At 26.5% G+C, this 18,055-nt stretch overlaps 1 protein-coding gene across 1 annotated transcript; it reads left to right on the forward strand.

The window, feature by feature from the left end:
* Positions 1 to 513: 513 nt before the first annotated feature.
* Positions 514 to 17,331, forward strand: LOC112749005 (probable cyclic nucleotide-gated ion channel 20, chloroplastic). The gene is made up of 11 exons (XM_025797265.1): positions 514 to 582; positions 1,197 to 1,430; positions 1,809 to 2,051; positions 2,150 to 2,295; positions 2,415 to 2,492; positions 2,654 to 2,786; positions 3,284 to 3,536; positions 3,726 to 3,891; positions 9,881 to 9,914; positions 16,830 to 16,970; positions 17,185 to 17,331. The coding sequence occupies exons 1-11, from the start codon at positions 514 to 516 to the stop codon at positions 17,329 to 17,331; spliced, it is 1,644 nt and encodes a 547-aa protein (XP_025653050.1).
* Positions 17,332 to 18,055: the final 724 nt, after the last annotated feature.

The raw sequence follows: 18,055 nt of genomic DNA on the forward strand, positions 1-18,055 counted from the left end.
AATCGTTCAAATAAACCAAAACACAAGTGAGAACACTTATCATATTCTCATGCATAATTTTAAAAAAAAAGTTATTTTGTGCATTTTGATATGAGTGGTTCCCATGATATATAAACCGCTTGGTTTCTCTTACTTTGTTATCATATTCTTGTCTTCAATAAATTGCGGTTATACTTTTTTTAGACTTAACTGCAGAAATGATGGTATATTATTAAGTGTATTCAAGTTATCTATTCAAATTGTTTATTTAAATTGTCTGAATTGATACAATATAAAAAGGTATTTATAGGTATTAAGAGAATCTAATAATAAAAACTTAATCTCTTATAATATATTCAGATATACTAAATAATACTAATTGATCCTAATTATTGATCCTAATTATATTCTAACATCCCCTCAAACTCAACTGACAACTTGAGTTTGAAATTTATTTAAAACAACCAAATAAAGAGAAAAAAATTGCATAAACTAATAAAACGGGTGCAGACGTAATTGCCAAAAGAAGCGCAGATGAAATTGCCGCAAGGAAGCGCAGATGGAACTGCCGCTAGTCTGAAGGAAGCACAGACGGAACTGCACGTAACTGCCGCTATTTAAAAGAAGTGCAGACGGAACTGCTGGAAAGAAACGCAGACGGAACTGCCACGAGAGAACGCAGATGTAACTGCCGAAAGAAAGCAAAAATTATATGATTTTTTCATGAAAATAGATAAGCAGCGGATGACAATGGTGTTTGATCATTCGACTCGAAAAAATAAAAGACAACGAAAATAGGTTGGTCAGTGAGGTGAAAAAGCATGAAAGAGTGACAAGTGAAAAAAAGAATGACATAGAAAAATGCAAAAACTACGGTGATTTCATCGCAAGAAAAATAACTTATCTTCTTCACAAAGGATACCATGACTCCCTGATACTATGTTAAAAATAAGAAACTAAACTAGAAAAAGGATGGTATATTATTGAGTGTATACAATATAAAAAGGTATTTATATGTACTAAGAGAATCTTAATAATAAAGATGTAATCTCCTATAATAAATATTCAGATATATTAAATAATACTAATTGATCCTAATTATATTTTAACAAGTTTAACATTCTGAAGAAAAAAGTTTTATTTTTTTTTATTTTAAAGTAAGGAAGTCCTTAATAAATTAATTATAGTTATAAATAACCATGGTGAAATATCTGTAGGTGATGGTATACGGTGTCCCGGAAAATGAGGTAGTGTCTACCATTCTTGGACGTGTTAATCCCTTGCTGTTTACAATGCTGATGGTGCAGCATGCAATTCAAATAGTGAGGTATTTTCCCAACCAATTGTTTGGCACGCATGAGACCATTCGGAGTGTTTTTGCGACGAATGTTGTTGTCCTTGTACTAATTGGACATCTTGTTGGTTGTTTCGGATATCTTGCTGCTGTAGAGGTAAGTGGAAACAATACTTTTAAGTTCTTTTTCCTAAATTAAAATTGTAATGTTTCTGAATTTTAGACGTAATTAATAAATATAAAATAAAATAATTTTTAATTGTTTTAGACTGATTTTAATTGTTTTTTCCATATTTTTAATATATATAGGATAATGCTATACATTTAAATTTTTTTATGAATTAAATTAACCAAGTTAAATAATAAGATTTAGAATAATATTAGTTATAACTAATTTTTGTTATGTGAAATCAATTTAGTTAATAAAAAGACTTAAATGTATAGTATTATATATATATGATTGTAAGCTCGTGATTCAATGTGTAGCAATAAGCCACATCATTTATTAATTGATTTTATTCTTTCCATCTTGCAGAAAGTTGAGAAATGTTTGCGAACTACCTGCAGCGCTTCTGGCTTAACTGGATGTAAGAGTCTCATTGTTTGTGAAGCTAAGAAAAACAATGATGAAGATCAGTGGTTGATAAATACAGCTGCCAGCAACTGTTTCAATTCTTCCTCTAATACTTCTGGCAATGGGATCTTTGCTGATCTAATGCCACTTGTGGAATATGATCCGGTCCAAAAATATGCATTTGCTCTGTTCTGGGGTATCACGGTATGCTCATTTAATTCTTTACTCCTTTTGTCAATTATGAATAACTTAAACTATTAATCAAACGTGACATATGAATAGTTTGATATATTTTAATGCAGCAAATTAGTTTCATTTCTGTTAAAACTCCAAGCTTCTCTAGCGTGAAAGAAGTCATTTTCCTATGGATTATCAGAGCATTGGGGCTCTCAATTTTTGCAATCATATTTGGAAACATAACAAGTATTATTCAAGGTTTCAGTCGGAGGTAGAACATTTCTTTCTGAAAAATAGAAGTGCATTATGTTTCTTATTTGACATCAAAGTTTCACTACTTTTAGCTTTATTACAATGTCCTTGATGCATTTTCTTCAATATTGTTTGCAGGAAGATAGATAACATACTTAGACGCAATGAAATTGAACGATGGTCAAGGCATCGTCACCTACCAGAAGATTTAAGCAGGTATGAGTAGAATTAAGGGAAAATAAAAAGGATGGATAAAAGTCTTAGAGGATAGAAACAATGCGTGATGGAACACACTTGTATCAATTGTTACATTTTATTCATTGGTCATTAACTTATATAATAGGATCCTATTCTGGTTTTTATTTTCTATCATGCAGGAGAATACTAGATGCTGAAATTCAGAATTGGACTGCAACAAAAGGGATGAAGGAAGAAGAACTTTTGAAGAGTATGCCAAAGGATATCCAGAGAGACCTAACAAGGCATCAGTTTCTCCCCATTATTAAAAAGGTAAGAATCTAATATCAAAGTTAAAAATATTTGTAAGCATAAATTCCATAATTAATTTGCTGAAGATCATTTACTCACATAAATGGCATTATTATATTTTTCACTCAAACTCAATAATAATCCTAAGAATATAGAAGAGAATTTTTTAAACAAACAGTAAGCATTTTTTTTATTCATCATGGAACATGCATGTATTACAAACACATATATGTGCATTAATATAGACAACACTTACATAATAAATATTGATTTCAATATCAGTTGCATGGAGTAGGTAACTACAACTTGTGTTCAATTTTGATTTAAAATATTGAATTAGTAAAAGATAGGCTTTAACTAGTCAAGACATGAGTTCTGAATTTTCAAATCTTCTCATGTAGTAACAATGTGTGGAGTCTTAAACTAATTTTTTTATATTTATTCTAAGTTATTTTTATTTAATTTGACAACTCAACTCTTGGTTTTAACCAGCCACTTTTTCTTTAAAATCTTTTTAGGTTCAACTCTTTGAAATCATGCACCAGTCAATTCTTGATGCTATCTGTATGCAATCAAAGTGGAAGCTGTACTTGGCAGACAGTACAATCATGTATCCAGGTGACTTAATAGAGATGATAGTCTTTGTTGTGCATGGAACACTGGAGATCAAGGACACCAGTGGAACAAGCGTCCACATATCTGACGGGGATGCATGTTGCCAAGAACTCCTTTTCTGGTGTCTTCAGAGAGCTTCATCCAATAGTAGCACAGGTATAATAATTATTGATTATAAATATGAATTTAATTTAATTTAAATTTAATTATAAATGTGAATCAACTTTCATTATATAATAAATTTTGATTATGCATATATGCATTGGAGCATTATATGATTGATTGGTAACTAATTCTTATGGTTCTGTTTCGCATAATAATTAATCAATGCAATATCTTTTGCAGATGGTGACAAATTATTTTTTCCTGAAGAAAGATTTCTGAGCACCAAGAGTATAACTTGTTTAACAGATGTGGAGGCATTTGTGGTTGAAGTTACTGACCTTGAAAAGATCCTAACTCGGTTTGCAAAATTCTTGCACACTCCACTTATTGAAGAGGCCATAAAAAGGTTATACATACTCTTTACTATAGTTTGATCCAAGAATTTTTATTCAATATAATTTCACTACTAATAGTCATTTTCTTTCTTTTCTTTTTAAAAAAATCATGGCTTATAAAATTTTAAAATTTTTAAAATATTTAAAATATACAAAAATATTTATAATAAAATATAATAAATTTAAAATATCTAATAATTATATAAATAAAATTATATATAATTTCACTACTAATAGTCATTTTCTTTCTTTTCTTTTTTAAAAAATCATGGCTTATAAATATTGTTTGATAATTTTGATATTTTAGGCACGAAATGCTTGAAAGGCTGCATGAAGAGTCAGGAAGCAACCAAGAAGAACCATAGAGTGCTACTGTCCCAGAGGAATTACGCTATATATGTTCACATCATTAATTTGCACCTTACATTTAGAACTTTAAATACCTATATATGCTACAAAAAAACCTAATTATGTTGACTGCTGCTTGGTTATTTAAGCTAAACTCGTGTGCTAACTCTAGAGAGAATTATGATTGCAAACATATATCTATCATATTTGATCTTAGAAAGTTTGGGTTGTGCAATAAATTAGCTTATCTGTCTATGGCTCCATGGAGACCATGGCATCAGATATTAATGCCCTCTTTGATGCAAGCCTAGAATCCCTGGCTTTTTATAGAATTGCCTTTTCATCGTTTTCACCGTTGGCCGTGTTTACTTGATCTTCAATTAAACAAACAAATAAATCATGTCAGTTGTCTCAAAGGGTAGAACCGAAATTATGTAGTAACTACTATAAATAAGTAAATAACCAATTCATCATCAAAACCGAAGTCTATATAATATATCAGGATGGTAAATATGTCATACTCAAATTAAGAGATTTTTAATCCAAATCTTACAAATAACATTGTTATGGATTATCTCTTATATCCTTATTATATATACTAAATTATATATTATATAGTTATATAAATAAGTAGTTTTTGTAACAGTTTGAGCATACAAATAATCGGATAAAACTTCTAAATGAATTAGATTTATATATAAAATATTTTCTAACTTTTATTCCATATTAATTTGTAAAAATTGTCATATTAATGGCAGAGAATAGAGTTACATAAAAAGCCGCGTTTAAAAATATTATATATCTTTTAACTTTCAATTTTTACTCAACTATTTGATAAAATCAATTAATATTATATATCATTCATATCACCATCACGTACAAGTTCATTTTTTCTATTTTCGGTGATGAAGCTCTTCTATTTCGTTGGTGGCTTCATTGTGATATACTGGATAGGATCTGTTTGAAAAATTTTAATTTTTTTTTAATTTATAAAAATCATATTAATAATATTTAGTCTAGTATTTTAATTTAGATATATTTTTTATTTTTTTTAAAGACTATTTTATCACTCTTATTTATTATATAATTTTAAAACAAATATTTTTATAATAATTTTTTAAACACAAAATAATTTTTATAAATTACATTTAATATACATTTTTATATTTTAACTTTTTTTAAAAAAATTAATTAAATTATTTATTCAAATTATCCAGAATCTCTTTATTATTATTATTATTATTATTTTTTTCTGTTCTTTTCATCATTTATTAATTTATGTTAATAAATTAAAGAAGAGTTTAGAGGGCCAATAACTTTTGTAATTTGTAGCTATTAAATAGCCATCGATAATATTTTTAATGGCGTGAGATTTTATCCAATAATGTAGAATTACTCATTTCTCTTTTACTAATTACGTACTGGACAAAATTTAATAAAATTGTCGACCCTAAACTTTTCCTAAATTAAATTCAATGGAACCAATGAACCATAGGAATTTCTCGGGACTCAGCAACTCTCCTCTTATGCTCCATTGCGAAGCTTCGCTGTTCATAAGATACTTCTTTAACTATATATTGATTTAAAAAAAAAAAAAAACTCAACACACTAAATAAAACATATAAGAGATAAAACACAAACTTAAGTAACGCTTATATAATTTTTGACATAGTTATCAATAATATAGATTATTTTTGTACCATTTTTTCTAATAACAAAACGATCTATCAACACAATCTTCTATATATGTTGACTTATTCTGAAAAGAATTTCATTAATCATGTTTTTCGTGTGTCTTTTTTTAAGAACATTGTCCTTCCACTCTCAAAGTACTCTTTTTTAGACTTTTCAATACTCCATGCACGATCCATATAAATAATCTAGACATATCATACCTGCCAAACATATTTACACGTAACAAATAAATATTATACAATTTCAATTTTTTTCTTACACATAACACAAATATTATCATTTCGTTCAATAATTTTTTTAATAATAATAATAATAACAATAATAATAATAATAATAATAATAATAATAATAATTATTATTATTATTATTATTATTATTGTTATTATTATTATTATTATTAATAAAAAAGTAACTTCAATAGAATCATAGTAATAGCAACTTGAATTTACGCACACACAGTAAGGTAAAGGAATATAAGACACAAATTAATTGAGATTTTGAAGATGGTATATTTAAAATTATTTATTTATACATAAATATTTTTTTGTACATATCTAAAATTATATTAATAAAATTTAAAAATAAAATTAAATTTTTTCATATAGTATTCAATAATTGATGTTTAACAAATGACAGATTTATTTAGAAAGTTATTTTTAAATTTTTTTTTTAAAAATTGATACATGAAAGATGCATGGATTTCGATATATTAAATAATGTCAATAAAAAGGGGAGACTGTACTCTTTTTTTTTTGTTAGATTTTTTTTCTTGTTAAATTTTTTTTCATAAAGTTTTTAATGAGACAGTTCTCATCATAAAAGATATTGTACTTTTTTTTTTTACTAAAAATTTTGTTTCAATTAAATTAATTTTTTAGTAAAATTTTAATGAAACATAATCCTAAATGAATATTTAAGGAGAATGTTGTGATATGGATGGAAGGATTTAGATCGTCTAAATTTTAAATTTTACTTTAAAGAGTAAAGTGTGATTTCTCATTATTTATTTTATAAGTGGGACCAAGAGTAAATATAAGAGAAAAATTATTCAATAATAAAAAAATTATACTTTATCTTCTAAAATAAAAATTTAAAATTTAAAAAAGATCCAAATTTTGAATGAAATAGATATCCATTAATAATTTGAACGGCTTAGTTTTCAAGAAAAAGAAAAGTTCAAGTTTTAGAATTAAATTAATGAAGTTTGATAAATATAAGTTTAATACATGTATAAATAGAAACAAAGCTAACCAATTTGGGTTGGTCGAGTTGTCAGCTCACTCGTCCGCTTAAACAAGTGGTTGATTACCTAAATTATTTTTTTAATTTAATATTGATAGTAATTAATTATAGTAAAAGTACATAAAGAGTACGTAAAATAAATTAAACTATCAAAAAAATAATTTTTTAAAAATAACTCTATTATATTGAAATAATAATATTAATAGATATTAATATTAAAATATTTTATTTATACTCTTATATTTTATATTTATTTTTTTTAATAGAAATTGATAGAGTAATAATTAAACTGAAACTGAATTAGTTAAGCCAAATAGAGTTAGTATAGTTAGTTATGCTCTCTCTAATTATATAGATAGCTGTTAATTATAAAGCATGTGATAATACTTCCATTCTCCTTTATTAAATTAGTGAACCCTTCTCTCTTCTTCTTCAATTCTTTCTTCTTATTTCCTGTTCTATCTAAATTATTTTTTTTAATTTAATATTAATAGTAATTAATTATAATAAAAGTACATAAAGAGTACGTAAGATAAATTAAACTATCAAAAAATAATTTTTTAAAAGCAACTCTATTATATTGAAATAATAATATTAATAGATATTAATATTAGAATATTTTATTTATACTCTTTTATTTTATATTTATTTTTTTTAATAGAGATTGATAAAGTAATAGTTAAATTGAAACTGAATTAGTTAAGCTAAATATTCGCTCTCTCTAATTATATAGACAACTGTTAATTATAAAGCATGTGGTAATACTTCAATTCACTTTTATTAAATTAGTGAATCCTTCTCTCTTCTTCTTCAATTCTTTCTTTTTATTTCCTGTTTTACTACTACTCTTGTTCTTCGATCTCTTTCAGATAAGCATTAATACCTTTCAGATATTATTGTTCCTGTAGTTTTAAGTTTTTACTAGTTGTAGTTAATGCATATGGGATATTAATGTGCTTGATATATGGGATAATCTCCTTAAATTATAATAATACTGGATTAAATTACATGAATTTAATATTATTGTATTATTATATTTAGTGGCATTCAAAAAATTTATACTTTTTTGAGGTCAAGAGTGGTTCAAACTTCAAAACATTTACGATAATAAATCAACAAAAGCAACATCATGTGCAAAATGCTTGCATTCAAAGGAGACATTGCAGCTTGTTATTCTATTGGTTGAAAATGAAATCCCTGAAATGGGAAAGCCATAACAAGCTAATGACAATGCATTCTCCCATTAATAATTCTTTATATTTTTAATGTATTTTAAAATATTACAAAAATTATTGAAATTATAATTTTTTTATGTTTTTAATATATTTTAAGAACATTATAAAAAGTATTTTACTAAAAAATATTTTTTTATATTCTTAATACATTTAATATATTAAAAAGTTAAAAAAATCTATTATTATATTAGTACTCTTAAGTTAAGAGTTTAACTAATATAATACATAACAAATATTAAACCCTTTAAATTTGGTGGGATATGCAAGATTTTAAAATACAAAATTAAAACCCACCCGATTTTTTTTTGAAATACAAAAAGAAAATATGAATTTTAATATATAATATAAGTTTTCTTTGATTTAGAACATAATATATATTGTTTAGTTCCAAAAGATTCCTAAAAAAATTATTCTTTTGTATATACCCAAAATTAAAAATTATTTTCTTATTAACTCTAGCAGAAATTTTTCTTTGATATTAATTGTTTTCTTCTTTTATCTGCATTGTTGTTTTTTCCACCACATTTGTAAGTATCTTTAGGGCAAAAGTTTTTGCTGTGTGTTTAGTTTACCATTTATAAGTAACAATTGAAGTTATTGTATTTTTGTAAAATTAATTTTGATTAAAATTATATTGATAATAATGTGATTTGTGTTTAAAATATTTTTTATCTAAAATTAAATACTGTTTAAATGATATTAACTAAAATTATATTTGTTCAAAAGGATTTGATTCATTAAAGTAAAATTGTACTAATTATATATAAAAAATTTATAACAAGTATTTAATATATTAATCCTATATTTGTACGTTCATTTAGCATGATTACATGAATAAAAAATAAAACAAGCTAATACTTTACATTCATCGTTTAGCATGCTCTCTTAGCTCTTGAAATAGGAAGAACAAGAATAGCACAGCTCTTAGATCTTAGCTCCATAATTTATTCTAACTAAAATTTTAGTGAAACTATTAAGACTGAAGTAACTAAACCATAATTATATATCTTTAACCTTGACCATTCAAGTTAGATCTCAGAGAAATAATTTTTAGCTCATGCCAAGGTCAAAAACAGAGGAAACTGGGTTATATATCCAACACCTTGTCTTCATCCATGCTTTAGAGGATTTAAGATTCATTTTTAAATTCAAGTTTTATTATTTTATAATCTTATTGTGATTAGTAATTTTCAGTTAATAGAATGACAAATATATTGAATTATTGAACTATTTTATCATGAAATTGGTAATATAGTATATGTATCAAATGCATGTGTTTTAACGGTAAATAAACTTACATAATGTTCTAGGAAAGATGGCCATAGTCACCATTCACGTGCAGCAACTTGAGACAGCAACTTGAGACTGAAGGAAGAGAAGAAACACCACCACCATTAACAATAGAAGTTGGGAACAAATATCTGGCAGCATCTCACTCGCTAGGATTATGTGATAAACTCTTTTGCAATACATGTATCAGCTATTTGAAGGCTGGGGAACGTGCTTCAACTGAGGTAATTTTTTTTATTTCTAACATTTTTTACTCACAACTTTTTTTGATTGTAATAGTATTCTCATACTACTTTTATTTAATGTTAACACTACATAAATATGAAATGAAATAAACTATTGTAAGAAAGGTGATAAGTAAATTTTGAACTAAACATAGATAAAAAGAATTATTAAAAATATAGGTTCATAATTATTTTTAAAAGAATCAAAGTAACAACATTAATTAAGTATAGGTATAGTTGAATGAAAAGTAGCAAAATATTCTTTCATATTATTATTCTATTATACTCTATAATAACTAGCCTGTTTCCTACAAAAGGAAGAATTTAAGTTAATAAATCTCATTTGATATGCAACTTAGTTTATTGTGCCATGTGAATAGTCATAGATTTAGGAAACTAAGAAAATATATACAAATATAAGACTATTATTGTCTATGTTATTTTATTTATTTATTTATTTGTCTTCTCATGCTGTAATGCTTTTAATCAGAATGCGAACGGTTCTACAACATTCTCCGTCTGGCTTCCACTTGTTCTAAATCCTCACAGCAAATGGGCATCCTTCTAGACCAGGCACGCTTATTTGCTTGGCTTACTTAGAGTCATTGTGGAGGCATTATTTTTGTTCATTATATATGGGGATGTGGTATATACTACAAAAAAAAAAAAGACCTATGGTCACGGTAAAAAATCGTGATTATAGTTAGTAAAAAGGGTGACCATAGATTTATAGTTATGGTTTTGGACTTATGATTACAGTTTTTTATTGTAGCCTATTCTCTCGTAGCCATAAGTCTATGGTCACGGTTTTTTTATCTATGGTCACGGTTTCTATGATTACAGTTACAATTTTTAAATTCTGACATTTTATGCCACGTTTTTTCACCGTGACTACAGGTTAATCTATGATCACGCGTAAAAACCGTGACCATAGCATTATTTATGGTCACGGTCACGATTTTACCATGACCATAGTCTCTATGGTCATCCCTCCTGAAAACTGTGACCATAGTCTTATCTATGGTCACGGTTTTCACCATGACCATAGCCTCTATGGTCACCCCTCTTTAAAACCGTGACCATAGCCTTATCTATGGTCACAGTTTTCATCGTAGCCATAACTCTATGGTCACCCCTCCTTAAACCGTGACCATAACTTTATCTATGGTCATCCCTCCCTAAAATCGTGACCATAGCCTCTATGGTCACCCCTCTTTAAAATCGTGACCATAGCTTTATCTATGGTCAGGGTTTTCACCGTGGCCATAGTTCTATGGTCACCCCTCCTTAAACCATGACCAAAGTTTTATCTATGGTCACGGTAGCCTCTATGGTCACCCCTCCTTAAAACCGTGATCATAGTCTTATCTATGGTCACGGTTTTACCGTGACCATAGTTTGTATGGTCACCCCTCCTTAAAACCGTGACCATAGCCTTATCTATGGTCACGGTTTTTACCATGACCATAGCTTCTATGGTCACCCCTCTTTAAAACCGTGACCATAGCCTCTATGGTCACCCCACCTTAAAACCATGACCATAACTTTATCTATGGTCACAGTTTTCACCGTGATCATAGTCTATTTTATTTTATGAGATTTAATTTTTTTAAGGCATAATCACATCCCAAAATGTTGATAATTAAATAATAAATCTAAAAATGAAAAATGATAATCAACAATTAAGATAAGTTGTGATTAAAGTAACCAACTAACATATCAATATAGTTGAGTGAATACACTTGTCTCAATCTCAATTTTATACAATGATATACACACTAACACTAAGTAGAAACTATTAACAAAATTATTCCACAGATGTGATAGCAATATAATTCAGACTCTGCCAGGATAGATTGTTTCTGGTATTGCTATTTTTCCTTCTCAACGCTAGGAAACTTTTGTTTCAACCACTTTACCATATAAAAGCTCTTCATTAACATACAAAGCAAAGTCACATTAGACATAAACACTTACATTTATTTTTCTTCAACTTAGGAAAAAAAAACATATCATCAAAACATATATACATTACACATATACTAAAAATTAAAAACTTTTGAAAGTTTAGACAAGTATTTAACATTACATATCTAAAATTTGCTCAGATTCACTGAAATTAACATCGATCCAGAGAAAGAACAGCAACAACAACTCTAAAAAACTAACATTCAACAAATAACAGAAAGAAGAACAACTACTCTTATGCATAAATTTCATCTTGTGTATTAGAGATTTAAATTTCATCTTGTGCATATTAGTCATAGCGATGAATTAATTTTTTGTCAATCCGAACGAAGAATACGATAAAAAAAATCAAAACAAAATTTATATAGCCAAAACAACATAAAAGAGAAGACACTAGTAGTTTACGTAGAATTATAAAAATATATATATATGGATAACTCTTCTATAAAAGTTGTATATGGATAATTTTGATTGTCATTTATTTTATTTAAGTAACTTCCCAAAATATTGTGTACTGTATCCGATGATTACTAATTAAGATAAAATTAATTAATATTTTAAATTTAATTTATTAATTAAAATATTTTAATAAATTTAATTTTTAAATTTATAAGAACATAAAATATATTATCATTTCCAAAAATACACAATTATACCATAATAAATCATATTTAATAAGAATTTTTTAATTATAAATTAAAAAAAATAACTATTTTCCAAAAAGAAAATATGACTTATTTTTCTGCGTACTCTTATGTACTTTTGTATATTAAAAATAAAATACATAAAAGTACACAAGTGTACATAGGAATAAGTTGTATTTTATTTTTGAAAAAAAATTATTTTTTTACTTTATAATTAAAAAATTCTCGTTAAATATAACTTATTCCAGTGTATCCGTATATTTTTGACAGAGTAGTGCTAGGGAGCCAATGGGCTAAACGTACAATGTATACAATGGACTAAATCTTTGATTTATGAATAAAATGAACATCACCTATAAATGTCCTGAAATCACTCACTCATCCCAAAAGCGTAACTTGACAGGATAATATAACACTAATAACCATATCTCTAATACTTCTTAAACCTTCATTGTACACATTGTACGCTTAGGTCATTGGCTCCCTATACTTTCTCTTTTTGACATGCATGAGTCTTGATATCTATCTTGGCTCACTAAAGGTTTGTATCTATCTTTTTTTTGGTGACTAAGGTTTGTATCTATCTATCTCTATGTTTTTGCTATCACTACTTAGTTTCTTCTTCTTCTTTAATTTCTTTTTTGACATGCATGAGTCTTGGTTTTCTTATTTTTCACTTTATTAATAGAATCTATTTTTGTTTCTTATTCTTCCTTTTTGTTAGCTTCTGTATGTATTGCCTTTTGATCTATCATATGCTTCATTTTAGAAAATGAACTAACCATTTTCTTTAATTTTTTTTCTCGGTGTTTTAATTCTGTAGTATTAGTTACACTTAAACTCAAACATACATTAATCGTAAATTGTGCTTTCTCCTAACTAGCTCTTGTATTAATTAGGTTTGAAAAAAAAAAGGATTATATATATTCATATTATTTGGTTAAAGCTAAAAGCTTTAGAGAGAAGGAACAACAAGCTTAGGGTTTTTTAGCTAATGGGTTCTATATCTTAATTATACAAAACTTTTTCAAGATATAAGATGAAGATACTAGTTACTTTTCTTTAATTTTATTAGTTTACTTCCTTTTTCTTATGTGATTTCTTTTAACATTTGGTTGTTTGGCATGTGCTTAATTATCCCTCCAATAATACACGTATAGTAGTTCAAAGTTCAAACTGATATGCATGAACGTTGGTGTTTGTTTCTAAGGCAATCAGCATGGACATAACTTATCATTTTTTTTTCTTATAGTTTCTGATTGGTTTGGAAAAAAAAAGATCTCTAACTTTTTTCTAAGGATCTTTCCTAGGATTATATTATAGATAGATTTCATAGATTCAAAATTCTTTGTCTCAGAAGAAAATGTTTCTTATATTTTGCATGGACACAACTTTAAATGAAAAATGATATTTGTATTATTTTTAAATTAATTTTTGTACTCCTTTATTTATAGTATAAAAGACAAATATTTTATCTTCTTTCAAATTTTCTTTATCAATCATCTTTGATTTTAAAAGTAGATGTACAAAAAAAATATACACAGAATGATGTATATAACATTTCTCATTTTAAATCATACATACTTAATATTTTTCGATTTAATATATATGTATGTACTTTTATATATTTCTTATATACTTAATAATTTTCTATTTGAAGTATATAAGTATATTCTTAAAATTAATTAGTTACAATAATAATTAAAGTCGTATCCTCTAAATAAATTGGATCATATAAATCACACTACACTTTTCAATATTATATTTGTATTTATATTATTTATCAATAAATTATGGAAGGTGTGATTTTATTTGGACCAATTTTCTATATAATTGTTATTTTCTACCCTTATTCTTTCTTTTTTCCTGTTCTACTACTTTTTATTCTTCTCTTTCAATTAAGAACTAATACCTTTTAGATATTATTATCCTAATTATATACGTAATTTTAAGTTTTAACATATATTATGTTTTTGTTCTATTCATGTATGGGAAGTATGAACTTTGAGTTCTTTTTGCAATGCTCTTTATTTTGAAGAAGATAAAGAAGAGAATGGAAATGAAGAAATTTCTTATCTAATGTTTTTTCCCCTCTTTTCAAAATTCATAGATTTATGTATTTCTAGTGGTATTATTATTATTTTTCAAAATAGATTTGCATTGCTACACTTCTTACAATTAACATTACGGTTCTACATTAATTATATAATTTATACTATTTCTTCTGTTAGTTAATGCAAAATATAATTTGAAAAGATCACATATCAAAAGTTACTGACCTTGAAAAGATCCTAACTCGGTTTGCAAAATTTTGCACACTCCACATATTGAAGAGGCCATAAAAAGGTTATACTCTTTACTATAGTTTCATCCAAAAATTTTTATTCAATATAATTTCACCACTAATAGTCATTTTCTTTCTTTTCATTTTTATTTTATTTTTTTAAAAAATCATGGCTTATAAATATTGTTTGATAATTGATATTTTAGGCACGAAATGCTTGAAAGGCTGCATGAAGAATCAGGAAGCAACCAAGAAGAACCACAGAGTACTACTGTCCCAGAGGAAAATTAGGCTATATATGTTTACATTATTAATTTGCACCTTACATTTAGAACTTTAAATACCTATGCTAAGAAAAAGACCTAATTATGTTGACTGCTGCTTGGTGATTTAAGCTAAACTCGTGCTAACTCTAGAGAGAATTATGATTGCAAACATATATCTATCACATTTATTTGATCTTAGAAAGTTTGGCTTGTGCAGTAAATTAGCTTATCTCTCTATGGCTCCATGGATATTAATGCCCTCTTTGATGCAAGCATCTGGGAATTAGAATCCCTGGCTTTTTATAGAATAGCCTTTTCATCGTTTTCACCGTTTGGCCGTGTTTATTGAATCTTCAATCAAACAAACAAGCAAATCATGTCAGTTGTCTCAAAATCAAAATGTCGCAATTGAATTCAATTTGAAAACTACTCAAATGGCTACTGTAAATAAATAAGTCATCATCAAAACCGAAGACTATATATATAATATATCAGGATGGTAAATATGTCATACTCATTAACAAATTTTTAATCCAAATCTTACAAATAACATTGTTATGGATTATATATAATAAAAAATATTTAAGGAAAAAAAAGTTATGTATGAAACATGAAACATCTCTTATATCCTTATTATATATAATAAATTATATATTATATAGTTATATAAATAATTAATTTTTGTAATTGTTTGAGTATACAGATATAATCAGATAAAAATTCTAAATGAATTAGATTTATATATAATATATTATATATTCCCCTGACTTTTACTCCATATTAAATTGTAAAAATCGTCAAATTAGTGGCAGAGAATAGAGAGTTACATAAAAGGTCTCACTTCCAATGGCTATATTAGGGCAAGTTATTTGAATAAAATAAATGGTAATTAAAAATTACTCACATACAATTTTTACAGAAAAATTATCCAAATATTTTTTTTGTCATATTAGTATTTGGTATTTCTTTATATATGATATAGTAGATAAAAATAAAAAATAAATGTGAGATGTATGTCATGTATATTTTGTTAGGGTCTAGAATTTGTTATATTATGAAAAAAGTAGCTATATAAAAACAAAATTACATGTAAAAAAAATAAAATTAAAATTGTGATTTCATATTACACACAATATTAAATATAAATTTAATAATAAAAATAGAATAATAAAATATAAAAAAAATCTTATTATAAATATAGTTTTATTTTAATAAAGCAATCAAATCAGTTTTTTATTTTTTATTTTTTTATATTAAAAAAGGTAAAAAAAATGTAATATTTAACAAATTAAAATATGTTAATTCCTTAATTTGGAGCTTATTCAGAATTAAGTTTTCTTATTTACAATTTTTTTGGATACATTAGGTTTCTTATCACCGTATGTGGATAAGGTATGATCCTTTTTCTTTTTATTTAATTAGAAAATCTTAGAAATACATTTCTAATGTTTTTTAATATTATTGTAAATTTTCTCACCATTTTTTATGCTTAGGATTCCAAACGTATTGGAGTCAATTTGATCACTGTACCGTAAAAATATATGTTTTATTTTATTCAGCATTTTTCTCCAGATAATTTCTACTAATGACCTTTCTAAAATTAGTTTGAACATGGGTTTTTGGAGGAGACTTTTGACACTAAAGTAGCAGGTTTTAGAGAATCTTGTATCAAACGTAATTAGCCACTAAAAATTTACTAATTAAATCTTAGAATCAACCTGATAAATCTACCAAGTTGCATTTCATTTTGCAGTTTAGGTTGGCTTATATTTCTTTTGAGCCAACAACTGTTGGTGCTGGATATTTAGTTGACCATCCGAAAAAGATTGCTCGACATTACATGACAGGGTTTCGGTTTTGGGTTGATCTGTGTGTCCTGATTTCCATTCCTTTGGTAAATTTCTTTGTCACCCTTGTTGTTCTCTTGTTCCTAGTTTTATGTATATAAACCGCTTCCCTTACTCTGTTATCATGCTCATGCCTAAAATGATGCCATTATTACTTTTTAGCTTGTCTTGCTGAAATCCTTAATAAATCATAGAAATAATATGTTTTATTATAAAACCATCAAAGGCCTACTAACACGTGGTGAAAATGTGTGTATGTAGATAATGTTCTATCGTGTCTCACCAGATGACTTCAATTTTCGGACGTCCTATTCCGTTGCTATTGGCTGGGTTGATTGTGCAGACTGTCATCAGAATATTCAGATTTGTTACAAGACACCTGAAAGATTGTTGGTGAATTTTAGCTAGTGCCGGTCACAATGAGGCGCAACATTAGCCTTTCATCTCTAACATAGGTTGCTGCTTTGCTAATGGGTCTTCTTCAAAATTTCATTTTGACCGTAGCTAAGAAGACATATTATGTAGTAATCTTTTATGCTTGATATATTTTCATTTCTTTCTTTTTTTTGTTATGTTGATGGGCGATAAAAGATCCACACAAGTAAATAAGTGATGAACACCATGAAAGGATGGGCCAAAACATTGCTTGAATGCTTATTATGTTATAAAAAAAACTTATCTTGCATAGTATTTTTTGTGTTAATTTACAAGGTTAGTTTTATTTTACACTATTTTTTGTTTAAGAATGTGAGACTCCATAGCTCATGCTGCATCTTTATCATATCTTGATAGGACTCTAGTGCACTGTGTCACCTTTATCTTCTTTTTTTATTTATTTTTTAATTTTTAACTTTTTTAGAAAATCAATTAATTGTGTAGATAGAAGCATGTTTATGTAGCCGTTTAAGTCTTGTAATATAGAATATTATTAATACTAGATAGTACTGATACAAATTTAAAACACCTAAATATATAGTCTTTAAAAGCTTTACAACACCCGTGCTAATGTACAATTACAAGAGTTTGAGCTTAACCTTATTGATTTAAAAGTACAATCTTCTTAGAGTATTTTATTTGTAGAATAATCAATTACTATTAAAAGAGTAAACTTTGCCTAATGTGTAAAAAATAA

This window comes from Arachis hypogaea, chromosome 15 (genome assembly GCF_003086295.3).
Source record: "Arachis hypogaea cultivar Tifrunner chromosome 15, arahy.Tifrunner.gnm2.J5K5, whole genome shotgun sequence".
NCBI lineage: Eukaryota > Viridiplantae > Streptophyta > Magnoliopsida > Fabales > Fabaceae > Arachis > Arachis hypogaea.